Source organism: Carassius gibelio, chromosome B11 (genome assembly GCF_023724105.1).
Source record: "Carassius gibelio isolate Cgi1373 ecotype wild population from Czech Republic chromosome B11, carGib1.2-hapl.c, whole genome shotgun sequence".
NCBI classification, from domain to species: Eukaryota; Metazoa; Chordata; class Actinopteri; order Cypriniformes; family Cyprinidae; genus Carassius; species Carassius gibelio.
In genome coordinates, this window is record NC_068406.1 from 7,985,211 (window position 1) to 8,011,577 (window position 26,367).

General features: G+C 35.8%; 3 protein-coding genes across 4 annotated transcripts in view; 2 read left to right on the forward strand and 1 right to left on the reverse strand.

Moving 5' to 3' along the window:
- Window positions 1-744: 744 nt before the first annotated feature.
- mrto4 (MRT4 homolog, ribosome maturation factor) lies at window positions 745-4,771 on the forward strand. Its single transcript, XM_052569767.1, has 8 exons — window positions 745-848; window positions 1,067-1,125; window positions 1,318-1,421; window positions 1,513-1,594; window positions 1,686-1,753; window positions 2,002-2,153; window positions 3,805-3,881; window positions 4,155-4,771. The coding sequence occupies exons 1-8, from the start codon at window positions 821-823 to the stop codon at window positions 4,302-4,304; spliced, it is 720 nt and encodes a 239-aa protein (XP_052425727.1). The 5' UTR covers window positions 745-820; the 3' UTR covers window positions 4,305-4,771.
- Window positions 4,653-9,497, reverse strand: LOC127968506 (aflatoxin B1 aldehyde reductase member 4-like). The gene is made up of 7 exons (XM_052569766.1): window positions 9,086-9,497; window positions 8,031-8,218; window positions 7,773-7,877; window positions 7,534-7,630; window positions 6,855-6,954; window positions 6,594-6,723; window positions 4,653-4,975 (listed from the first exon to the last, which is right to left on the reverse strand). The coding sequence occupies exons 1-7, from the start codon at window positions 9,480-9,482 to the stop codon at window positions 4,814-4,816; spliced, it is 1,179 nt and encodes a 392-aa protein (XP_052425726.1). The 5' UTR covers window positions 9,483-9,497; the 3' UTR covers window positions 4,653-4,813.
- A 2,157-nt stretch (window positions 9,498-11,654) lies between these two features.
- Window positions 11,655-26,367, forward strand: part of megf6b (multiple EGF-like-domains 6b) — a 71,316-nt gene continuing 56,603 nt past the window's right edge. Inside the window, exons 1-4 of one of the 2 annotated variants that reach the window (XM_052569768.1) lie at window positions 11,655-11,976; window positions 13,257-13,391; window positions 14,869-14,978; window positions 22,488-22,592. In XM_052569768.1, coding sequence (XP_052425728.1) covers window positions 11,891-11,976; window positions 13,257-13,391; window positions 14,869-14,978; window positions 22,488-22,592 — 436 coding nt within the window. In that variant the 5' untranslated portion in view covers window positions 11,655-11,890. The remainder of the gene's footprint in view (window positions 11,977-13,256; window positions 13,392-14,868; window positions 14,979-22,487; window positions 22,593-26,367) is intronic. The other variant, XM_052569769.1, reaches the window with a different exon arrangement.

Genomic DNA, 26,367 nt, shown 5'->3' on the forward strand with positions numbered 1-26,367 from the left:
GCTTGATCCACAAAAACACACCCAAGGATTTCTGAGGATCATCTGTAATGTCATCAATTGTTTTGAATAGACTGGACTAGGAAGGCCTATGCAAAATCAAAGTTTTTGGGAATGCAGTCATGTCTGCTACAAATCCTTTTATTCAAGTGTTAAGTACCCATGTGAATCCATGCTTTCTCATATAAATCCATAACAAAAGCAGGCAGTTCTTCTGATGAGTTTTAGGTGTCTGGGAAAAGGTGTCTTTTTAGGGAGACTTCACAGACGTGTTGAAATAATCAGTTCTGGTCGTTTACTGTGATGTTTAACAGCAGCAGAAAACTACAAAGAAATTACGTTAAATTGAGCGCTGCACCAATATTAGGCTGCTCATTTAAAGTCATAAATCAAAGTAGTCAAAATCCTGCTTAGGTGAAATTAAAAAGTTTGGATTTATTTTAATTAACTTCAAAAGTCTGGAGATATTTCACTATAAAAAAATACAGTACCTGAGTGTAAAAAAGAAATAATGCATAATGTTTAACAATAAATGCATTACAGTCATGGTGCGCCTCCTGTTGGTTCACAAAATAACGTTCTTCTAATAAAAGTTTTCCCAGATAGATAATTACAAATCCAACTCTGGTATTCTTCGCTTATGAATATTAATTAACCCATGCAAACCATCCAATAGAGTTCGTTTATTGCCCTAATTAATATTCATGAGGCACCAGCGATCACCACTAGGCGGCGGTGTGATCCCTCACAGTCTTGAAGCGCTCTGACTCTGAGCTCATAATCAGGCGAAGAAGAAAATACTGCCATCCACAACGTGAGAGCCATGCCGAAATCCAAGAGGGACAAAAAAGGTACTTATTTAATCATTTAGTTTTTTTATCACCTAATATTCCTGAACTTTATTCGTCATACATTAAAAAGACTCGAGCTGAAATAAAGTCATGTTTGTTACTTGCTGCGCAGACGTAAGTTTACGTGTTTTATTAATTTCAGTCTCATTTATTAATGTAATTAAAGCAGCTGGGTCTGTTAATGTTTCTTGTACGATCATTAATGTTGTTTTTAACAGTTTCATTGACAAAAACAACCAAGAAGGGGTTGGAAGCCAAGCAGAATCTGATTGAAGAGGTTAGTATGACTTTACATTGCTCTTTTTTGGGTGATACTAGTCACAAGTGCTTGAGCATGACAGCAGCAGAGATGTGAATAAATTAGATTGATTTGTTTTTGCTTATTACCAGGTTTAAAATAAATATGTTATAACATCACAGTAGTTTTGTGATTGATTTAAATGTATTTTTCTGTCTCTCCCCCTCTCAGCTGCGGAAATGTGCAGACATCTACAGATACGTGTTTGTGTTCTCAGTAGAAAACATGAGAAACAACAAACTAAAAGACATCAGGACGGCCTGGAAACACAGCCGGTATAAACACAGTCTCCATTGATTCACTGTTTTTATGTGTTATTTTAGGATTTCAGAGAGTTTAAGGTTGAACTTGGGTTTTATGTTTCAGGTTCTTCTTCGGTAAGAACAAGGTCATGATGATCGCGCTGGGGAAAGGACCAACAGATGAATACAAAGATAATCTACATAAAGTATGCCAACGTGTTTCATCGACTATTTCATTGCTAATTGAATTTTATTAACTACACTGGCTTTCTTTGGCTAATAAAGTTTGTTTTACAGGTGAGCAGGTTTCTCAGAGGTGAAGTAGGTGTTTTGTTCACAAACAAAACCAAAGACGAGGTTCAAGAGTAAGCATTTGTTTCATTGACATTCAGACACCAAATAACTTGTACATAAACCTATTTGTGATTTCTTTATAACTGTATGGATTTATATACTGGCTAGTTTAAATGAAATTATTGACCTTATCGGTCAATAAGCTTTGAGTTCCAGAAGTGTTAATCCACAACATTCTTAATATGTCAGATTTTATCATTGAAATTCTAATAAAACCGAATCATTTCAGTTTTTCGTGAACTTTTTTTTCCCCCCACAGATATTTCAGTAGCTTTAAAGAGGTGGATTATGCCCGAGCGGGTAACGTAGCGTCTATGGCTGTGACGCTGGATGAGGGTCCGCTGGAGCAGTTTCCACACTCGATGGAGCCTCAGCTCAGACAGCTGGGCCTTCCTACAGCTCTGAAGAAAGGTAAACCATTAGTTCACATTAGGGATGTTACGATTAACAATGGTTAAAATGGTTGAGATGCTAAGCAAATCACGATCAGAGCTGTAATCGGGCCATAAAAGTTAGGCCCGACAGGTTTCGGCCCGACATTATTCAAATGTGCGCACACACACACACCTCTTTCACCTTTTGTCAAGAGTGAGTCATTTATACATGTTTTAACATAATTTATTCATGACTAACGTAGACTAGACCACTTGGAATTTGGAATAAAGAAATAAAATAAGTCCCCTGTGACATTTACATCTCAGGACTCTAAATAGAATCTGAATCTGCTGTTTGTTTCATGCAGATATTTTTAATGTATAGTTTCAAAAAACTGAAGTCAAACCATTCTGTTTTTGCTTGATATTTTGAAATGAGACCTTCTAATTTAGATTAAAAACTGCTCATGTTGCATGTATGCAGCATCTTAGTTTGGATCATGATTTAAATGCAGGGGTTGCCTCTAAGTTTAAATGGAAAGAGCACAGACAAAGTCTTATTTTTTTTATATGAAGAGATTTCTTTAATTTGTTAATTATCTATTTAATTTGGGGTTTGTTTTAAAATTGTAAATTGTATTATTAAAATTTACATTATATTTAAATTGTTATTTAGCAGACACTTATCCAAATGAGGACAAGAGGAGCAATCAAAACCAACAAAAGAGCAATGATATACATGTGCAATAAAAATATATCATATAAGAAACGTGCAGCATTTTGTCCAATAGCAATAATAAAAGGATACATTTAATGTATAATTTGTCTTAAATTTCATTTTATAAAAAATATATAGAATTGAATTGTGAAATTGTTGAGTTGAGTGAATCGTTACATCGACAAGTTGTTAAATGATGGTCCACCCAATTCAAAAGAATAAAAAAATTGACTCATGTTTAGGCTATCTAAGATGTAGATGAGTTTGATTCTCAGTCAGAACAGGTTTGGAACAATAAAGCATTACATTACTCTGTAGTGAATGGGTTCCGTCAGAAAGAGCGTTCAAATAGCTGGTAAAAACATCACAATAATCCAAATCACTCCAGTCCATCAATTAGCATTTTGTGAAGCATAAAAGCTGTGTGTTTATAAGTAACCAACAAAAAAGTTTGTAACTTCAAACCATTGCTTCCGCCTAAAATACTTGCTTTATTTAGTGAAAATGTTGTCTCATCTGAATCAGGAGAAAAATATGCAAACACCAAGCACTGTTTATAAGCCTAAACAGTTGTAAACAAACATGTCAGTGGACTTTATCACTGGAGGAAGTCTTATTATGGACAGGTATTTTGATAAGAAGATGGATTTATTTATTACAAATATGCTTTTCTGAGCAGTGGTGTGGATTATTGTGATGTTTGACTCTCATTCTGACGGCACCCATTCACTGCAGAGGATCCATTGGTGAGCAAGTGATGTAATGCTACATTTCTCCAAAACTGTTCTGATGAAGAAACAAACTCATTGACATCTTGGATGACATGATAGAGAGAAAGTAAATTCAGAGCAAAACAAAATGTTTGCCTGAACTGTTCTTTTAATATCTTTAGTCAGAAGAGTATACGTGTATTGTAAATGGCATTGGACAGAATGTGGTTTGCACTAAACTATTATCAATCCATCTGCAGGTGTGGTGACACTGATCAAGGATTTTGAAGTGTGTAAAGAGGGAGACACACTCACACCTGAACAGGCTCGAATTCTGGTGAGTTTGTACCCCTAATACACTGCAAAAAAAAATTTTCTTAATGAGTAGTTTTAAGTCATAATAACATATGCAGTGTTGCTTTTAAAACAAATTACTTTGTCAAATATTTTCCTTGGAGAACAAAAATAATTGTTTAAAATTGTTTAAATGGTGGCTGCACTGTTTGTGCACTATCAGTCATGACATCTCTTTATTTGGATAACTAATTTAGATTTTAAAGGGATTTCTTCAGTTATTGTAAAACCATATTTTTTTGGACTTTCGATTCAGAAACTCTTTGGAACAGAAATGGCGGAATTCAAAATATCAGTTAAGTGCATGTGGAATTCTGAATCCGGAGAATTTGAAAAGCTGACGGACGATGACAGCGATGAGACCAAGAAAGAGGAAACAGATGAAGACGAAGAAGGAAGCGAATAAAACCTGGACACAAGCAGTGGACTTTTTTATAAACATTCATCGTGTTGATCCAACATAAAACGTTGTCATGGTTTTATTGAGTGTTTTTCAGTGAGCTGTGCATTACTATCAGTCATCTGCACACTGTTCAGTTTCTGTTTTCAACAAATAAAGTTTAGTATGACTACTGAACAGAGAGAAACCAACTGAGACAAACAGGTGATCTCTTTTATTCTTTTTGTGAAATGTAAGTTATTTTAGCAAGTTTTTGGTAAGAAAACAGTTGTTCATCAAAATGCCACGATCACATTTATTTGTATTGCATTCTCTTGTAAACATGTAGAAAAATCAAGCGTTTGTGAGCTCAGAGATGTTTCATTTTGTTCATTGTGTTTATTAGGAAACTGTAGGCTTGTCCAACTCAGATATCATGGTTCACTCACAAAATATGAGCAAAGAAAAAATAAAGATCTCTGTATTCTTCTAAATCAGGCTTCGTATCACTTTATTCTCTATCTGTCACGGGGCGTCTAGCGGAAGTAGTTTGGACACTCGTGGGCCACTAAATCCCAGGCGTGTTTGAAAGCATCCACGACTTCCTGTTTGAGCGGACCTTCTGCGGCTGCTGTCAGGTTCTCCTGCAGCTGCTCCATGCTGGACATCCCGATGATGACCCCGTCACCCAGATCACCCTGTGAACACACGCCAAAATACTGAATAGAAGACATGTATTTGTCTTGTGACTTAAAGGGATAGGAATGAATATTGGCATTTGCTCATCCTCAATTTTGCAGTTCTTCAAATAAACCCGTACAACTTGAGGGTGAGTAAATGATGACACAATTTTTGGGTGAACTATGCCTTTGAGTTTTAAAGTTTCCAGTTGCTGTGGTCATGATACTGGTCAAATACTGCTTTTTAAGATGAATATTATGAATCACATTTTAAGCAATTTAAAGTGCCTCTATTATGAATTTTTGAAAAGTACAGTCTGTCATGCAGTGTGTAAGGCAGCTCTTAGTGAATGAAAACATCCTGCAAAGTTTTAAATCTTAAAGTGCACCGTGTATAAAGTTATTGTCTCTCAAAAGAAAGTCGACTCCGAAACATTGACACAAGTCTTTTTAAAAATAAACCCAAGCCGTTTCATGTTAACATCAAAACTTAGTCTTTTCGCGTTGGTCTGAATGAAAATGCAAATTCAATCTCTGCCACTAGGTGCCGCTTTTGGAGCAGTAAAAATAGCGGTTTCACCGGTAATACTGCACTCACAAACACTGCTTTATCAGGATTTACAGTCATCATGAAGTGAAAATGAGACCAATCATCGCAGATTAGCATCACGCAAAGGAGGGGTTTGGAAAAATAAGTAATTTAGCAAATTGTTTGGGAGTCTTGAGCAAGTAAGGCTCAAACAAATGCATATTATAAGAGAATGAGTGTTTTTTTTTTTTTTTTTTTAATTTGTCAACCTGTTGTTGGGGACTCACAAAACCAAAATTACTTGATTTTATGTGCACTTAAAAAAAATGTATAATCTTGTACTCATTACAAGGGCAGATCATAGACTTGCCAAACATCGGCACTAATTTAATCAAAGCTTGATCATGATCAGTGCTGAGCATTAACTGATTACATATTACATAATCAGATCACATTAGATCTTAAAATGCTCATAATCAGATTATACTTATTATTGATTACATATTACTCGCACAATGTCGGTACGTTATTCATAATCTGATGTGCTCTAGTTTTCTTTTTCTAATTACTTTTCTAAAATTCATCTGCTCTCATATATTTGGAAAGTCTTCTAGCTTTTCATCATACTCACAAACACCCTGAAATTCATTCATGAACCCCAATTTGGGAAACTGTGGTCTAATAAAATGTTAATACACTTCATGATGATAAATGGAATATATCAAAGGTCAAAAGTAATCAAAAAAGTTGTATGATTACATGACCTCATATGCAATACAACAGAATATGTTACAAACTATAATTTCTGTCATATTATTTGTTACCAGTATCCGACTACAATTTGTTGGTAGTCAACCCAGCACTACTCATAATGTCTTTTAACTAAAACCATAACTAAAACCATAAAAAAAATTAGCTTTTATTGTAAATTTATTGTAAAAAATTTGAAAGCTGCGAAAAATAAGCTGTATTTTTCACTGCACGAGAGTGCTATGGTTTGTCGGACACAGCAAAAGTAACAAAGCACGGCGAGTCTTTGCAAATGTATAACTTGATTGGCAAAAACTACACTAGTATATCAAAGCCAGTAACACAGACTGCTCTCACCCTCAGATGAGAGTGATGGTACACCCAGCGGATAGCAGCTGACGTCAGGGTGGGTTTCTCTGAGCCGTACGCTGCTTCCAGAGCCTCACGAATGCCATCTATGCCTTGGAAATGACTCTCCTTCCAGTATCTGAAATACAAAACCATGCAACACTGATCACATCTTAATGCTCAACTAACTACAGTAGATCTAGACTCTGAGGGCTGAAACCAATCCAGCAGTGATGTGAATGTCATGCATGAATTATGAATTTAATGCACCTGTCTCTGTAAGCACCAGCCCAGTTGTTCCCGAAGAATCGACCCGCAGGCTGAGCGCCGTCTTTATCTTCATAGTGATATTTTCCAGTCAGGAGCCCGCCTGGTGAGATGAGCAGAGGACATGATTTTATGAGATCAGTGTATTTTTATTGTATAGCTTTTCTATCATTACTATTAAGCAAATTTTTATGTGAAAAAACATAAAATGCTACTTAAGAAATTAGCCCAAGAGACCATTTAATTGCAGAATTAATAATTTTAGATGGTTTTCTTTAAAGTTTTCTTTAAAGAATTTAGTGTTATGTGTTGTTTAATTATTATATAATTATAATATATTATATAATATATTATAATATACATTTTTTGTTTATTATTTTTTTGTTTTTTGATGTATTGTTTAATCATTATTTAATTCTAATATACTTCTTAAATTTTTTATATATTTTTGTTTACAGAATTATTGTTTATTATTATTTAATATATTATCCTAATTTCAATTTAGAGTAAATATTCTTAAACAGCATGTTGTATAAAAAACAAACAAACAAAAAATGGAGAAGAAATACAAAATGACAAACAATGCAAAATATACTGTACATAGCAGTTTAAGTCTGTTATTAATTAGGAACCAATTTTTGATGATTTGCAAATACATTTAAAACAATAAGGAATGCATTACCTGCCAGGGGATTGTATGCATAGAAACGAATGCCAAAGTATCTCAAACATGGCAGCAGCTCAGTCTCCACCTGTCGTGTGGTTGCATTATACATGCCCTTCAGAGGAAAACATCCACACTGTTCAAAACTGGACTATTCATTCTTCAATAATACTTCATTAACACATTTTTAAATAGTTATACACTAGACCTTGTATATATATATAGACTGACATCCATCCATGCATCTATCTACTTACTTGATACACAGTAGGAAGCACCCAGTTATTGTGTTTGCAGATGCAGTAGATTTCTGCCACTTCCCATGATGCATAGTTCGATAAGCCCAGCTGTTTGAATTTGCCCTAAACACCAACACACATCTTGAGTTGCATAATTCTTTTGTTTTCTAAAAACATCTAGGTCAGACAGCCATAGACTATCATTAACTCAAAGTGCACGCCTGACGGACAAAGTCTAGAGTGTGTGGTGTGTGATGGAAAGCTCTGGTGACGCACCTCTTTATGCAGCTGGTTGCAGGCCTGTAGTGTGTCCTGAATGGGGCTCTGGTGGTCCGGCGCGTGAAGGTAGAACAGCTCCACACACTGTGTGCGCAGCCTCTTCAGAGACGTTTCCAGCTGATTCCGGACACTCTCTGGCTTCAGTGTCTTTCCCTCCCAGGGGTTTGCTTTAGTCGCGATTCGAACTGATAAACACAGAGGAAATGAAAGCACTGAACTTGATCACAAATATACTTACTCCCCTTTAAGACCTTTATTGTATCAACATACTAATATTTTGATTTCATTTTTTTTTTCATTTTCAAGTTTAGTATTTGTATTGTTTTTAAATGTCTATAACGTATTTATTGATTTTTATTTCTGTTTTAGTTTTTTTTATTTTAGCACTTCAAGTTAATTGGAACCAAAATGAATTTTTTTTTGCCATTAATGTAATGTATTTCTTAATTTAATACTTATTTTAATTGGAATTAAAATTAAAATAGTTTAATATGTAACAATCACAGCCATGCTTGAAAATATAATTTAATTCATTATTATTATGTATTTTTTAATTCCATCCAGCATATTTCTTTTTATATGTTGCCACTTTATATACTATTTAATATGACTTAAAATAATAAGTATACATTAAAAAACATTATAATTGCAACACAAAGTAGAACATACTAAATATAAAATACTTTACAATATGAATTAAAACAGAGTTAAATACTACTACTACTACTAATAATTGTTATAAATAAAAATAATACATTAAAATACTGAGCCACAATAAATTAGAATTATATAATAATTAAAACAAACAATATCATAAAATGTATATATTATATAAAAGGAACTGGTCATCCAAGTGTTTGATCAATTTTATGCACAGGCCTAATACACATTGCAGAAATACCACGATCATTATGGAAGTATGTTAATATACAAACTGCTTATTCTTTGAACTCAGAAATCAACATGTCACGTGCAATGTCAGGTGACCTCCTCACTCGTGTTTGTGGTGCTCATCAGATGCACTAGTTGGTGTTTGGTAAGAGTTGTTCTACCTGTTTTGGGAAGCTGCATGTTTCCTATGATGGTCTCCGCCTGTCCATCGTTGTACATAAGCGCGGTGTCCAGCTCCTCGTGGCCGCGCTCTAAGAACAGCTGCACCATCTGCGCGCTCAGGTTCGCGTCCGCGCGTCCCCCAAACGCCATGGTGCCCAGAAGAGTGACGGGGGGTCTGGCCTGAGACATGCTGCGCAGTTGACTGAAGCGTAGCGTTGTGAGTCTGGGGAGAAATTCGTGGTGAGCTGCGCTCAGGCCTGCTCTCAGTGCTCGGGCAGCGCACTGCATAGTAAAGAAGACAAGTTCCTGTAGCGCAGTAGAGTCAGGGACTGAGGGACCGTCGCGAAAGTGTCGACACTGTGCGCAAACGCAGAGGTCAGAGCAGACGAGAGCCATTGGTCAGTACAGGGAGGTGGACTTTTGAAGGTTCATAGTTCTTTTTTTGTTCATCAAAATAGTGATTACAGGCTTTCCAAGTATTATTTACCATTATTTTAAGCACATGCGATTTCCATTGTAACCTGAAGATGTCAGCAGAATACAAATAACGCATAAATCGGTCTCTCTCTCTCTCTCTCTCTCTCTCTCTCTATTTTCGCACCTTTTGGCCTTTATTAGTTCATTCATTTTAATGGTGTAGTGCAGCAGTTCTCAAATAGGGGGCATCAGCAACGTCTTAAAATATTTATATTTATTTATCAAATGTAAAATACTATAAAACGCAAAAAATATAAATGTTCAACGCAAAAATAACATCATATTTAAAATTTTATTTTATTTTATTATTTTAGTTATATTATGATGTTTTAGTTATTATTATTCTAACATGATATTTAATTTGACGTGCTTGAACAAGGGGACAAAAAAGGATAACTGCTGTAGTGTGAAAAATAAAATAATTCTTAAAAGCATAAATTTCAAGTGCAGTCTCTCAATATGAGATATTGTCAATTACAGAATATAGATGTTTGACATGAAATACTGGTGGGTTTTCGAATGACATCACTGAGACATCACAGTTTTTGTGCATACTTATCATAAGCCAATTTTTTTTTTTTTTATGATTTCAGGGTAAATGCACTCTTCAATAAAATGACAATAATGATGTTTCTTAACATTTTCATTTTACTGGTTCAGAACATAGCCGCGTTTCTACATTCATGGCCTTTGAAGTCTTATGTGACAAATGTTATAGAAAAACCACTCCCTAACAGATTTATTACAACTAGAATATTCTGATTATACAAAAATAGTCTGTCTATCTTAAGAAAGGCAATACAGATGATCTGTGGAGATCAAATCATGTTAATTTTTTGTTCCACAATGTATTTCTTCTAAGTTTCGTGAATTCTATTAAATGTTCTTGAAAGAATTCCACACAATTTTGTTCCTGGAGTGACATGTCCACATGTGCTCTAAATAGCAGCTGATGTTTTTATAGGTGTGCTTTACTGGGCTCATGGCAGAGGTGTTGAACCCTGGTTGGCATTGACCTGTAGAGTCGGACCAGGGCTCTTAGGGAATGTTTTCCAGGTTCTGTAGCCACAGAATCCCTGATCCCAGCACTGACCTCTGGAACCTCCCCCATGCACTGCTTCAGCTGTGGCTTGGTGGTGACCCCTCGACAGGCCCGTCCTGTAAGAGAATAACTTCTGAGGTCCCATTCTGAAGGTTCTTGAATATGGGCGGTGCAGTGATGGTCTTTCAAATAACATCCAAATTAATAAAATATTTTAATTACAAATATGATGATAGTATTTCAAATATTATCAGCAGAACAAATTGAGTAAAAGAATATACATACATGATTGCTATTTTATATTACAAAGTGCTATTTCAGAAAAGCTTCTTGAGTTTCAGTTGGATGTTCATCTGACGTTTTTCTTAAATGTTATTTCTTGTTTTAGAGTGTTTAGAGAACATGTAAAACATTTCCACAATGTTTGGACTATTAAAAAATTGTTTCTCTTAATGTTTGCATAACCAAGGAAAACCATTACTAAAACATAACAACTGGAAGTTTTGAAAGCTTAGATAACATTTGGAAATAATGCTTTTATAATTTAATGCGAACTTTAACCAAATGTTTATTATTATTACAGATTAGTTTGATGATAAATTTTGAGTAAACATTGCGTGAAAGTGTTGCAATTACATGTTAAATAATTTAAATCATTAATTGAAAATACAAATAGTGCTTAAATATTATAAACATTATATATTATAAATATTATTGTTTTAGAACCTGCAGACAAACGATTCAATTATTTATGGTTTACATTTTTATTTGCAGGTTTAAATAATAAATAAACACGGATGTTTTTAGATGCGCACTCAGACTTGTATAATCCATCAGGGCTCTATTGCAGGTCCATTAGAAGGTGTTTGTCTGTTCCTCAGTGCTGTGAACATTAAAACGTGCTAAATGACCTTCATTTGACTCTGAAATCTGTCTAGTAAAGTGTTTTTCTTTGAATTATGCTCTTTGAAGTGACGCAGTAAATCTGTCGCTCATTTGTAAATCATCCTGAAGGAGGTCAGTCCGCTCTTCAGCTGCCTTTGCTTGCTCTGTATGTGTCTCTTTCCTCTCAAAGGACATTCCCTTCACTGCTCCTACAGGAAGACAGTGTCCTGAGGGCATTTGGATCTCGGTTGGTGTCCAAGGTGGATCTGAGAGTCTTTTTCCTTCTGTCATCTACTGCTGCGCTCTCAGTCCGCGCTCCACGCGCGTTCATATGGCCACATATTAGTTTATTTTAACGCTTTAAGTGTATTATTTAGGTGCAGGGCTCTTTCAGAACAGCATGGATATGTTATTTCACTCTTTAATCATTCTAATTCATGGAATTTATGCAGCATCCCGTTCTGGAAAAAACCTGATGCCGCACATGTGAGTAACCGTCTTTGGTTTGATATTGCGCGCGCTTACAAAATATTATTATTATTATTACTAGTTAGCTTTGAATATCACATTAAATGTTCATCCCATGTCCGTGCTCATATTTATTAGTTTCTACGATATTTTAATTAAAGCAAACCAGAAACGTTTGGATTCATTTTGGGAACTCTCTTTGACGCGTGTTTACGCGTAGCCTATTTTTGGTGAACTTGTGGGACGCCGGTTGAGGGTCAATCTGGACATTCTCAGAATACTGGGCTAACGTTCTAGTAAGGTTCAGGAACTCTAATAGATCGTCCGTTAAGAGTTGTGTAGTATTTAATAGCGTTTTAATAACAGAAACGTTAACTTAAACATCATCCATAGAACGTATATATATATATTTAAAACGTTATTTCTTCCTATTTCTCAGAGCTTTGGCTAACGTTCTGGGAAGGTTGTGTCAAAGTTATGAGCAAACGTTCTTTCAGTAACGTTAATAGAACACTGTGGTCAAAATTATCCAATCTTTAAACCATTAGCAAAACAACAACAACAACAAAACATTACTCATACTGGACATTTTGAATGGGCAGAGTACATTCAGAAATAATGTTTTTAGAAGTTATTGGGAACTTTAGCAAAACATTTGTTAGCTGGGTTTTGGAACGTCTGGAGATGATTCAAAAGTCATGTTCACATAATGTTTGATCATAATCACATAATCAGTTCACATAATCAATAAAAACAGTTTTGTCTGGAGAACATTCAGAAATAATATTTTGAGTGATTAACAGAAATGACACAGACAAAACACACTTTCACGTCTCTGTAACACAATCTGCCAGTAATCCCAGACATGAAACTAATCGCCTGGAGCTGCACTATGAGCTGTCTGTGTTTGAGGAGAGAAAACATTTTTACAGAGTGACTAATATGTCCGTCTGCGAACTTAAGCTGTTTGAATCGTGTATCTTGTCCTCTGATAGATCAGAGATGATTCAGGTGATTTATTGGCATTTATTTATTATATTAATGCTCAATCTGACATGGATTTTCTAAGTAATTGACAGTCTTACAACTTGTTCCGCTGTCAAATTCATTCGAGTTTATTAAAATAACTGTTGAAAGATCCAGCTGACTAAATGATAAATGTTTATGATCCTCTATGTTTGGATTGGTGTGACCTAGTGGTCTAATATCTTGTAGGTTCTTCTTCAAGACGTTTCACTTCGGGTTGATTGTTGAGAACTGAACTTGCATGTTAAATGAAGTGTGTGTTTTATCTCCAGGCCAAATGTGTGTGCTGAGCAGGAGGTGAAGCTTGTGGCCCAGATGCAGCCGTGCGTCCAGGCCTTCACGCGGATGGTTAAATCCTGGAAACAGGGATGCCAGGGACAGTCGTGGTGCATGGGCTATGAGAGGAGGTCTGATATTCACACATAAAACACTGACTGCACAAGCATCTTTTTTGTAAAAAAAAATAATATTATAAAAAATTAATATTATGTGTAGTAAGCACACTTTCAACAGAAATGTGATCTATTCAGAATGCTTGTAGAACCAAACACAATCTCTTTTGGATTTTACTGCCAAAAATAAAGAGATTTTTAATGCAAACCTGTTTAAAAATGTATAAATAAGCATTTCTGGGATTTTTGTTGTTGCATACTGTTTGATGTATTTAAAAATATATAATGCACAGTAGTAATATGCATTTGTTCAAACATTTATCCTTAAATCCTTTTGTTTGAAATGCTTATTGTTGCACACATGTAAAAAAAAAAAACACCTAGTATGCAATATACGCTGTGTGATTTGCATTTGTTTGAATCCTTGTCCATAATGTCATGAGATAACAGTGAAGTGCAGATCTTTAGAAGTGTTTATTGTTGCATAAGCTTTCACATACTTTTTTTTTTGCCTAGTGCACTCCACGCGATTCCCTTGAATAGTGAAACATCAGAAAAGGCTATTTTCTTCTCATGCATTATCTTTGTACTCTAATCAGACTCTTTTGAGTGTAAGGTGTAGTTACGTTCTTGATGAAAGCAGCAATTTGACAGGCATCTCCAGAGGCCAAACGACCTGTGCTCACGCTGTGACCACCCTCCCCTCTTGACGGCTCTGTATACTTAGCATGTGAGAGACCTGGGCCCTGCAATTAGGTGCTACAAACAAAAGGGACAGGGTTATGACTCTGGAGCCGAGATGCGGGACTGTAAAATACAGGGAGCGGGAAACTCTGGATCTCACGTTCACAGAAAGCAACATTAAAGAGTGGATAAGAGAGAAGTGTCGCTGATTACAGGCTCATACGTTTGTGTTTTCACACATCGGAGCTCATCCACAAACATTAGTCATGACCTGATCTCTCATTCACTGACTAACCACAAACACACACAGCGTGGCCTTTAATAACTCACAGAGAGAAAAAAGGGATAAACGCTAAAAGCGGCTGATGAAAGACTTGCGTGTGTGCTCCTAAAAAAAGTATACAGATCGTAATCTTTACCTGTTGGCCAAATGGAAAAACAAATTAAAAACCATGCATGTTTTCTTGCTTTCTTGCTTTCTTTTTTTAACATTAGACTGGTTTCTTTTATGATGCATATAGTGTGTAAAAAATACTTTTGTGCTGTTCAAAATGCATTTTAATGGGCTTCTTTTTTCTTATATTAAACTCTAGTTCGCTCACCACAAAATTACTGTCTTCAAATAAATTCTATTATAATACTTATAATTATAGTTTTCTAAAGAATAAAATCTACATCAGCTAATGCTGCACCCTATAGGGAGCAATATTGCTATAATATTAAAAGTTACAATTAATATCCCAAATTATATATGTAAGTGTGTAAGACAATATTAAGAACACAAGATTTCTTCCACTTTTCCTCACAGAACAGCTTACTATACAGCATACAGACAGGTGTATCGACAGGAGCACCAGACGGTTTACAAGTGCTGCCCAGGATGGTCACAGCTCAACGGGGAGGCCGGATGCCTATATCGTAAGTCTTCTGTAAACGCCACGCTATGTAAAATCACAGTATTTATTTACTGAAAAAGTGCACAAATGCCATTGTGTTAAGCATGTACCTATGAGTGTCAGTGACAGAAATCTGATCATTTTGGGGCAATTTTTGGACAGTAAACACCTGATTATGCTACAGCATAGAGGAAGTACAGATGGAGTTAGTGATTAAGAGTTTCCTGCTCCAAGTAATTCATTTTGCTGTGGTGTAAATGTGTCCAGATTATAGATTAGCGAGTGTTTCAACTCTAGGTTCATGTATTTATTTTTGTATGTTTGCGACTGTTAAACCATGAACTAGTCACACATTCCATTGTCCCGCCGTCCACTGTGGAATTAGGAAATTAGTGTCAAGATTTGCTGTAATCCTCTTGCTTTATGGGTTTGACTAGAGTCAGTGCCTTATGGTGACTTACCAGGGTACGGTCTGGAGAGAAATGTGCTCAGATTAGTTGCACCACTTGTAGTGTGCTTTTTTTTGGGGGGGTTGCTAACTATTCAGACTCTCTGAAACTTGCTGTTCTTTTGAAATTTCTATTAATCAAAGAATCCTGGAAAGAAAAGTATATCATTAAACTAAAATAATTAGCAGCACAACTGTTTTCAATATTGACAATAATAAGAAATCTTGATCGAGCAGCAAATCAGCTTATTGGAATGATTTCTGAAGGGTCACGTGACTCTGAAGACCGGAGTCTGAAAATTTAGTTTTGCATGACAGGTGTAAATGACATTTTAAAATTTATTCAAATAATTTAATTTTAAATTATAATAATATTTCACTCTTTGGCTGTAATTTTGCTGAAATGCGAGAATTAAAGACTTCTTTCAAAACCATTCTAAATTTTGAGCACTAGTGCAATACGTCTATGTAAATTTTATCTCGTTTTGTTGTATTGTGTTGTATTGATTGTGTTATATATTGGAATACCTAAGATTAATGAATATTCTGAAGAATTTGTCATTGGTAGTTTATGTTAATTAATTAATTAACTAATGTTAACCAATGAAGCCCTAATGTAAAGTGTAAACAAACAATAATGAATCAAAACACTTACAATATCTAGGGTATGTTGTAGTCTAGATTAAAATGTAAAAAAAGTTTGAAAATACATAGCCTATTAAGTCTAAATATTGAAGTATTATTTAAGTGTTTGGTGCTGTGATGAATGGCTATTTGAATACTTGAAGCTGCTTTATTTATGGGGTTTCCAGGGTAATGTCTGCATTTTCTGCAGTTTAGCGCCATCTGCTGTCAGCGAGTGAATGTGCTTTCATTCAATGTGTCTCTCACGTTCCTCCATGTGCATTTCATCTGTGCTTTTTTAGAGTCTTTCAAGCAGCATACAGCTGTGTTGTCCATTTTGACCAGTTGATGGGAATAGTATTCTTAAAATGCATTCCAAATTCGGAATAATTTGTAATATATAATTATTCACGGTATTTAAAAGTTCCCATGATAACAATATTGTGCATATTCATTACCGTGATATATTGCATTAGACAATACCTGCATATGTCTAATGCCAGGTAAAAATAAGTCTGTTTTGTACTGTTATAGCCCACATTTAGTAAAGCCTCATATCTGAAGCATCATCATGTAGTACATGGGATGAATTACACACCATATTTTAATACTTAGGGTTGGTGGTTTAGTTTAAATGATTCTAATTGTCATGCTTGCCTCAGCAACAAAGTCCTGATCTCACTTTGTCTGAATTTGTTTTATTTTCTAAAGCCAAAAGGCCCGGTTTGTAATTGGATTTCAGCAGCTCATCCCGTCTGCTGTCTGGTTTGGATGGGGACTTGTCATTGTTCTGGTTACAAGAGAGCTCCTCTGCTTTGTCTTTTCGGAGGAGTTTTGCTGTGCCTAAATGGAGCAGTTGGGAATCCTTCGATTGGATTTTATAGGACTGTCATAGTCTGCATACTATCACAAGCACCACTGACCAAGAGTAGCCTAGTTATGGACCCTTATTAGACCATGGTATAATCACAGAGGTTACAAAGGAGTTTAAAATACCTGAACAGTGATATAGCAAGGTGCTCTGTCCAGTGGCATTTTAAGTTAAGAAGTTTAAAAGGAACTGTTCGCCCAAAAATGAACATTTGCTGTTAATTTTCTCACCCTCAGACCATCCAAGATGTAGGTGACCAGTAAGACCATTTTTAACTGAAACCATGGTCCATAGTGATTCATTAAAGGTGGGTCAGTTTGCCTGTTTTGGGAATTTAAAAAAAGCATACAGTTTCATCCAAAACATCGGCACAGATCAATGACTTCGGTTTCAGGTAATAATCTTCTTTACTGTTCTGCTGAAGAAGAAAAAAGGTCACAGACATCCTAAAAGGCCTGAGGATGAGTAAATGAACAGCAAATTTTCATTTTGGGTGAACTGTCCCTTTAATTCCAGATGTTTCAATAAATGAATGTTCTTCAGGGTTTACACTTTTTGTTAATTTAGAAGATTTCCAAGGTGTTTAACAGAATGAGCTAACCTTTTCCAGAGAGTCAACTTTGGCAAGCTCTTTTGAACTCCAAATGAACTTTGTTTGGCTTGATTTTGTTCAAAATGCCGTCATAGTGTGCCATATTTAATTTGCCAGGCATGAATATAGGGCTGTGAGAGGTCCATTCAATAGCTTGTACTGTCTTAAAGCCTTAGTTAGAGTTTTATCCATGCATGACATGTTTTTAGTGTTTTGTTTACTTGATGATCCTCGTGTTCATTGTCAAATCAAGCCTGGCGTCAATCCTGACTAAGATTGGGTCTGTTGTTCTCTTTTGGATGAAAGGACTCTGTGGTTCCCAGAAGTGGTTTGGAGACTCCGGGTCACATTCGGTCAAAAACAGTTCCTTGTACCCAAAGCCCCCTAAACTAAATCCTTCTCTTAATCAAGTTAACATCCACAGTTCGTTTTTACCCCTGGACTCGTGGCTGCTCGAGTGGTCTCATGCCAGAATGACTGACAGTTGCATAACAGTTTATCCTGCAAGCTGTGATTTTCTCTGGAGTTTTATTACTAGAGCCAACACAGACCTCAAAGGCCCCTTTGTCTCTCCGAGAAGGTGAAACTGTTCATTATACCTGCAAAATCTAGGCCTCGTCCCCGATCCAGCTTTGGTTTGTTTTTAAACACGCTCAGCATGCATTCCTGTACACCGCTTAACATCTTTTCCTCTTCTGCGTCAGTATCTGTTGCCTTTAAACCGCGCTCGGCTTTTATCTCGCAACTTGAGACCTGGAAGCACTTTAAGAAATGGGACAGACTAATCACTTCTTTTTCTGAGCCACTGAACATGGACAAAACACGAGTTGATGCTCACACCAGAAATCCCCCGTCTGACTGGCACACGTACAGAGCGTCTGTCTTCACAACCTTTTCGTTCAGCGTGATTCTCTGGCCAGCTGCGAAGGACACTCGAGAGGCTGGTGGATTTGCAGCGGCAGTAAAGTGTGTGGCAGAAAAGGCCGTTTGGATCTTGTTAAGGAGTCGAAAGGTCGTCTCTGAGGTGTTGCCGTCATTAAGTGATCTGCTTGATCAAAGGAAACGTGCATTGATGGCTTTTCTTTGTTTTGCCCTCTAAATGATAATTAGTTTAATATAGCAGTTCTCAACGCTTTTGTCTCTGAGGGCTTTCAGCATCCTTGACCATATTTGAAGGCCTCAAACTAGGAGCTGCGATTTTAATTAAATATTTAAATAAACATTTTTAAATATAGAAGTATAAATGATTAAAATACTAACAATCCATAATTTCAGAAGTTTCAGTCACTGAATGTTTAGAGAATTTTGAGATTACTGTAGGAGTGGTGAATTATTATTATTATTTTTATTTCTTTTTGCCAGGTCTAGAAATCAGGTTTTCCAGTGTGTCTGAAAAACATGTAACTCTAAAGAACAAAACAAAATCAAACTAAGAAACTAATACAAATAAGCACAAGAATAAGACATCTGTTTACATTTTGATTTTTTTTCTTTTCTGTTTTAGCTTGTTTTAAAGCATGTTTATTGTCAAAAGAACGCTTTTTCTCATGATCTTACTCTAAAGAGAATACCATCTCAAATATTTGGCATTTGGAGCCCAATTTAACATTTTGGCAACCCAGCACAGCATCAGAATTGTTTATTGTGCAAAAGTAAATAAAATGTCTTTAGAATCAAACACTGAAATCTGTTAATATAACCATGATTAACAAAAACGATTAACATGACATTGGCTGAGAAGGAAAATTACTGATCTAGCAAACTGTAAACAGCAGCAAATGCCTGATTTTCAGTATTTATAGTTTAAGTGTCTGGTTTCGAAACGTCAGTTGAATTTTGATGGTTTCATGCTCTTGGGAGGCGATAATTCGCTCCATAAAACAAATTGTGGTCAGCATGCAAACTGTAGTTAGTCTTGTTACAAGTGAGCATTTATTTAAAATAGTCTGCATACTTTTGTTCTTCTTTCTCAAGGATGAGTGTTTGTCACACAATCTGTCAATGCCGGCATCTGTTTCATCTGGCTAATGTCTTCCAAGTGATGATGAATTTGTGGCAAAATACTGTAGTTTTTGATTGGACACATGATTTTTCATATCAACGACAAAACATATTATTTTGACACTTGAAAGTTAAAGGAATAATTCATTCAAACATGAACATCTGTTGAAATTTTACTGATCCTCAGACCATCCGAGATGTATATCACATTGTTTCTTCATCAGTGTAGCATTGCACCACTTGTTCACCAGTGGATGCTCTGCAGTGAATGGGTGCCGTCAGAATGAGAGTCCAAACAGCTGATAAAAACATCACAATAATCCACACCACTCCAGTCATCTGATTGTGAAGTAAAAAGCTGTGTGTTTGTCACAAACAAAAATTCCTTCATTAATATGTTTTGACTTCAAACTGTCACTTCTGGACAAAATATCCTTAATCCATGGTCCATAATCGATAATAACCCTTCCTCCAGTGAAGAACATCCACTCACATATTTGTTTTGAACTGTTTTTGCTTGTTAATGGTGCTTGATCTGCGCATATTTCTCACCTGATTCAGACAAGACGATCTTTTCACTGGAGACAGCTATATTACGGAGAGAGAGGACGCATGTTTTAACCAGAAGCAATGGTTTGAAATTAAAAACAAATGATTATAGTCTCTCAGCTCTTCACTTCACAAGAGGGATGGAATAGAGTTCAGTGTATTACTTGTGGATTATTGTGATGTTTTTATCAGCTGTTTGGAGACTCATCCTGGCGGCACCCATTCAGTGCAGAGGATTCATTGCTGAGCATGTGATGGAATGCTAGATTTCTCAAAATATGTTCTGAGGAAGAAACAAACTGCTCTCCTCTTTGATGGCGTGGCGTGAGGGACAGCAAATCTTCAGCAAATTTTTGGGTGCACTGTTCCTTTAAAAAGTAGACTTATGGTTATTCGAGTTTTATCATTAACATTTTGCATTGTTTTTTCCCTGTGAGTCGCGAGTTGAAACTTTTTCAGAAAGGTTTTCTTTTGTCTTGTGCTTTCTTCTTGAGATTTATGTCACTTTGCAGAGCTGGAACTCATAAAATAACACACATCAAGGCGCTTCAGGGAAATTGCTTTGGTTTAATTTGGTAAAGCTCGTGACTGGGACAACAAACAAATTCTGTTTCTCATTCTGGTCTTAGTGTCTGCGAAACTGAATCTTGAAGCTAATTACAATCAGGGTCCTTTGGGGTGCGCTACGTACATATTAAACCCTGTTTATTTCTTTGTTTCTCAAGTATACCATTTGACTTGATGACTCTGGGTTGTTTAAGAAGTGCCCTCAGTGCTTTAAGCAGGCTTTAGTTAGACTTCCTTCCCTTTTAAGAAAATTTGCACTTGAAAATACTCTTCTTTTCTTTAACGAGCAAAGTCAAAATTTGAAGTTGGGAGCAGAAAATGGCAAGTTATCTTGATTGATGTTAACAAAGTGATTTAAAACCGAACTGACCACCAATAGAGGCAATAATGGGTGAGTGGAAGCAGGTCTTTGTTGCCGGAGACGGAAATGACCTGAACGAGTTTCAGGAATGTGCCTAACTACTGTCCTGGGTGGTCTGTCCACATGACCAACAATTGTCCATCCATTCTTTCCGGTCTGCTAATGTTAAGGATGGGAATGTGTCCTTGAATTGGTACAATTGGTCATTTAAGGTGAGTGAAGCTCAGCTAATCACTCACAACAGTCATGGACAACAGTCATGGACTTGAGGTGAAGGTATTTCAGGATTTATGAAGATTCATATCATGTTTTGTCTCGATTATTGTGAGTTCCAGCACATCTTATGTAATAATGTTTTATGTAATAGTATGAGTATTGCCAAAGGTTTATTCATATTCAGATATTCCAAAAGGAAATGCTGATGCTCCTGAATGTTTTGATCCTGACTCATGTTGCTTACTTTGGTTTCTTTAAAACCTTGTTGTTTCATATATTTAGAGTGCAATCTTTCAGGTTTTGAAATGCATGATATTTGTGCTTATTTATTATGTGATGACAATGACTTTGAGTGTCTGGTCAACTGGTCTTAAAAGTGCAATATGATGGTTTTTGCTTTTGGAAATAATATTCATAGTTTGACATAACCTTTTAGATTTATGACAACATGCTTTGACATATCACATCACAAGCTAATGTTCAGTGTTATTTTAGTATTATTTATATACTTATATTTGTTTGTATTTAGTAGTATTTAACAACTACTATACTCTCGATTATATATATATAATTAACTTTAACACTCAATATTCTTATTCTATTCTTAAAAAAATTACCTTTCTAATCTTTTTGTATTCTATTTTCTTTTCATTTATTATGCAATTGTGTGTGTGTGTGTGTGTGTGTGTAAAGACCTCTAACACTAGCTTGCTCTATTCTTTTTTATTCTACCTGTTTTCTTTTTATTTATTATATTATTTAAAAGTCCTTGCTACGTGTACTGTGTTAACCTAACTGAGACTTGTTATAGCACTTATATATCATTGCTCTTTTTGTTGTTTTTGATTGCTTCCACTTTTCTAAGTCGCTTTGGATAAAAGCATCTGCTAAATGAATATATATATATATATATATATATATATATATATATATATATATATATATATATATAGTATTTAGACTCTCTGTTTATGAAACTGACATGACATAAAGCCATACTCAGAATTCGTGCTCTGCATTTAACCCATCCAAAGTGCACACACACAGCAGTGAACGAACACACACACACACACACACACACACACACACTGTGAACACACACCCGGAGCAGTGGGCAGCCATTTATACCGCGGCCGTCTCCGTCAGTTTTCAGGAGTGCACAAGAGCGTTTATTATTCAGGTGTTAACAGGCTAATAGTACAACAGAAACCGCTGCTGAAGTTGCATGCTCTTATGTCTCATGCCAGCCTCCAGGTGGAAAGGTGTGTGATCAGCGTCTCCTTGTGTCTGTGTCTCTGACAGCTGTGTGCAGTTACGGCGTGTGCTTTAATGGAGGTCAGTGCAGAGAAGGTTCTGCTCAACTCTGCCACTGTTCGGCCGGATTCAGCGGTCCGAGCTGCCAGTACGGTAAGTCAAATTCTTCATTTACTTTATTTATACAATACAATTGATTTAATTGCATACTATTTTTATACAACATATTTCATGTATTGTTATTATTAATAATGCAATTATTTATTAATATTATTTTAATTATTATAATTATTATTAATTATTGTTAATATTGCAACATGCTACTATTTATTTGTATTTAATATATATATATATATATATATTATATACACTTGAATCTTAAAGGTCCTGTTTTTCGCGCTTTTTTGAAGCTTTGATTGTGTTTACAGTGTGCTATATAACGTGTTCATGTTTTGCGTGTAAAAAAAACACAGTATTTTTCACACAATTGACCTATCTGTAGACCGCTGACTTCCTTGTTCTATAAAGTCCCTACTTCAGAGATATGTACTGTAACATGTTCTGATTGGGCCAGCGGTTCCTGTGTTGTGATTCGACAGCAGCTGAGCACGCGCTGCCCTCCTGGTAACGTGATTGGACTAGTTTTGGAGTAGTTTTGAGAAGCAAGTGGGCAGGAGCATGTGCACAGGAGCGTTTTTACTGACGAGATGCGCATGAAAATTGGATTTGTTTTTTTGCACAGCCCTAACATCTAGTTAACAAAGCTAAACAGCGTTGCCATTTGTGTAATAAGTTACAGAAACTGTTAAACGCACCAACTTAAATAATAAAATACACTTACCGGTTGTGGTCCATAAACAACGCCTTCTCCAGACAAAGAGGGAACTGCTCCATCTTTCAAGAATAATCTTCGTGCGAATCCCGCATTAAACTGATTGAGATTGAGGAAGCTGTCCTCAGCAAAATGTGCTGCACATAGTTTTACATGTGGATTATAATTTTCGGGAACCGCGTTAAACATAAATTGTAACCATTAATCTCCAAGTACAGCATCCCTGGGAAGCCCAAACAAAGATGATTGGACTCTGAGATGAAAATAACAGCGTTTCAATGACATGGCAAACACAAACGCAGCTCTTTCTTCTTCTCCATCGGAGCTCAACAAGACCACGCCCCCTTTTTTGTGAAAAACAGTTTTAGTGACGTCATTACTGCAGGAACTAGAGGGATGTAGTCCAAACGGGTCGTTTTTTGTAGGCGAGTTCTGTTAAATAAAATATCTCACTTGGCATTGAACTTTAGAATTTTACAGATATTATTTATACTCTAACAACAACATTACACACTTACTAAGGTTTAAAACATGGTATCACGAAGATGGGGACCTTTAAAATCCAGTAGCTTTGCCAGTTTCCCCCCCTACAGAGTATTTTCTCAGGATGTTTGAGTCTCTGATATATTGAAAGCCAAGAATTTTATCTGTAACGGCAGTCAAAGCCAGTGAGAGAGGATGCTTAATAATGGGGAATGTTGTTTTTTGGTGATAATCTACAGACGACAGGAAATTCTTCACAAATCTCACACTACATTTTTAGTTCCTGTAGTCTCCTCTTTGTCTAGTAGAGTGATAACTGACACTGGTTTTTGCACTGGGATCATGGGTAATCCCAGGGCCGCTTGTGTATCAAAGTGCTGCAGATAGATTCAATTAATTACGCAGCTTTCAGCAAGATTATAAGCATCTAACTTTAGATGTCGCTTGTGTATTCACTTCTAGAGACTCTGGATGCATCCGATGTAGCTTGAAATTCAACAAGTCTGTTTGCCACAAGGGTATCTTGAAGACAAAGTCAGATGTGCACAGCTGGTAACCATTGGTCAGTTATTCTGGGCAGTTTCTTATGTGTGTGTCGTCAGGAGTGATGCTGGTTGATTTGGTCTGCATGCACAAACACATACGAAAACGCTAAGAGACACAATCTATTACAGCAAAGTGTAATGGAGACTGCGGCCTAGTTTACACCATACATCTTCTTTAATGCCAGACTGACACTGAGAGCAGAGAAAATAAGGAAGAAAATATGAGTGAATCTCACGAATCCTTTTGAGCATGTCCTGATCATATTTCACCACAAAATCATTTTTTTTTTTTTTTTTTTTTTGCTTGAAGAAAATAAATGCTGAAGTAAGCTCATACTCCTTGTGATAGTTGTATGGTGGATATTCATTCATTCATTCATTCTTGCTGTTGTTAAATTACTGTTAATAATAATAATAATGCATTAAAAATGGTGTTGTATAAAACATTATACACTATATGTTGTATAATATTTTAAACGTCATATCATTGTTTTTGTATTAATGTTAAATGCATGAAATGTTAATGTATAAAATTATTTTATAGCAATATATATTGTTTAATATGCTTATACAATATTTTTCATGCATTATTATTATTACTATTATTAATATTATACTCATATTTTTATTTATTCTTGCTGTTGTCATATACTAATAATGAATGAAAGCTCTTATTGAATAAAAGTATATAACACTAAATATGTAAGTATATAAGTGGAATAATTAACGACGGGCAATTGAATTATTAGAAAAAAAATGCACACCACCTCGGGTGTGCATTATTTTTCTAATAATTCAACGGCCCGTCGTCAATTATTCCGCTTATACCACGGTTACCACACCTCAAGAAATTGATGCGATGATTTATGTAAAGGGATTCATCCGGTTTTTGCACTTAAATTGCAAATTGATTGATTTATCAATTTATCATTGATTGATTCTTGCTGTTGGCGTAATAATAATAATGCATGAAAATTATGTAAATGTATCGCCTCATACAATATTATGCATAATAGTTTCATACAATATATTTCATGCATTATTATTGTAGTTGTTGTTATTAATCTTTAGTGTATGCGACAGCGCTGCCCTGTGCCGCAACAGCTAAAGTCGCAACAAAGCAACCTTTGCAAATAATTTGAAATTTGTGTCAGTAGCCTACGTCAAAAATATTATGAGGCATCAGTTTACTGTCAGGAATTTGTTGCTTTGTGCCACGCTGTATTCATTGTAGTCAAGCAGCATCAATGATTATAGTAGATTCTGTAGTATTTTGTTGAGTCCGTTGCACCATGTCACACGCGTCTGGAGTAGTTATGGTGAGAGCCACGCAGATGTACGTTCACTTCTGTGTCTTTTTGTGCCTGAAATGACACATACACGTGAAATTGTCAACATGCATGTCTCTGCAGGTATCCTTGTAAAAACCGTTGCTTATGGCTTAGGTGAAAGTAAACAACTGAGAAAGAAAATGGAAGTGTAAAAGTATATTCACAGCAGTTTAATGTTCCTGTTGTTTTCAGTGCCATGATAAACATCAGACCACAAAACGCACAGAAAAAAATAATCTCTCAATTTTCTCCCAATAATCTTGCAGCCCTAATCTGAAGGGATATTGGGTTGTTGGATGTTTGCGTGTGTAGATCTGATAGTGGTCTGCTACCAACAATAAATCTAGTAATAAATTAATCTGTTCTAATGTCAGATTAGTAACAAAAATTTAATATTTAAAATTAACGCAGAAGAAGCAGACAAGAAACACAATACCTCTACGCATGAATGCGCCACCAAAAGACTAAATAGCGCGAATCGCAACCAATGTTTGTTTTTGTGAAAAGTGGGGACATCATAGAGGCATAATGGTTTTTATAATGTAGAAACTGTATATTCTATCGCCCTACACCAACCCTAACCCTCACAGGAAACTTTGTGCATTTTTACTTTCTCAAAAAAACTCATTCTGTATGATTTATAAGTGTTTTGATAAATGGGGACATGGGTTATGTCCTCATAAGTCACCCTCTCCTTGTAATACCTGTGTCATACCCATGTCATTATACAGATTTGT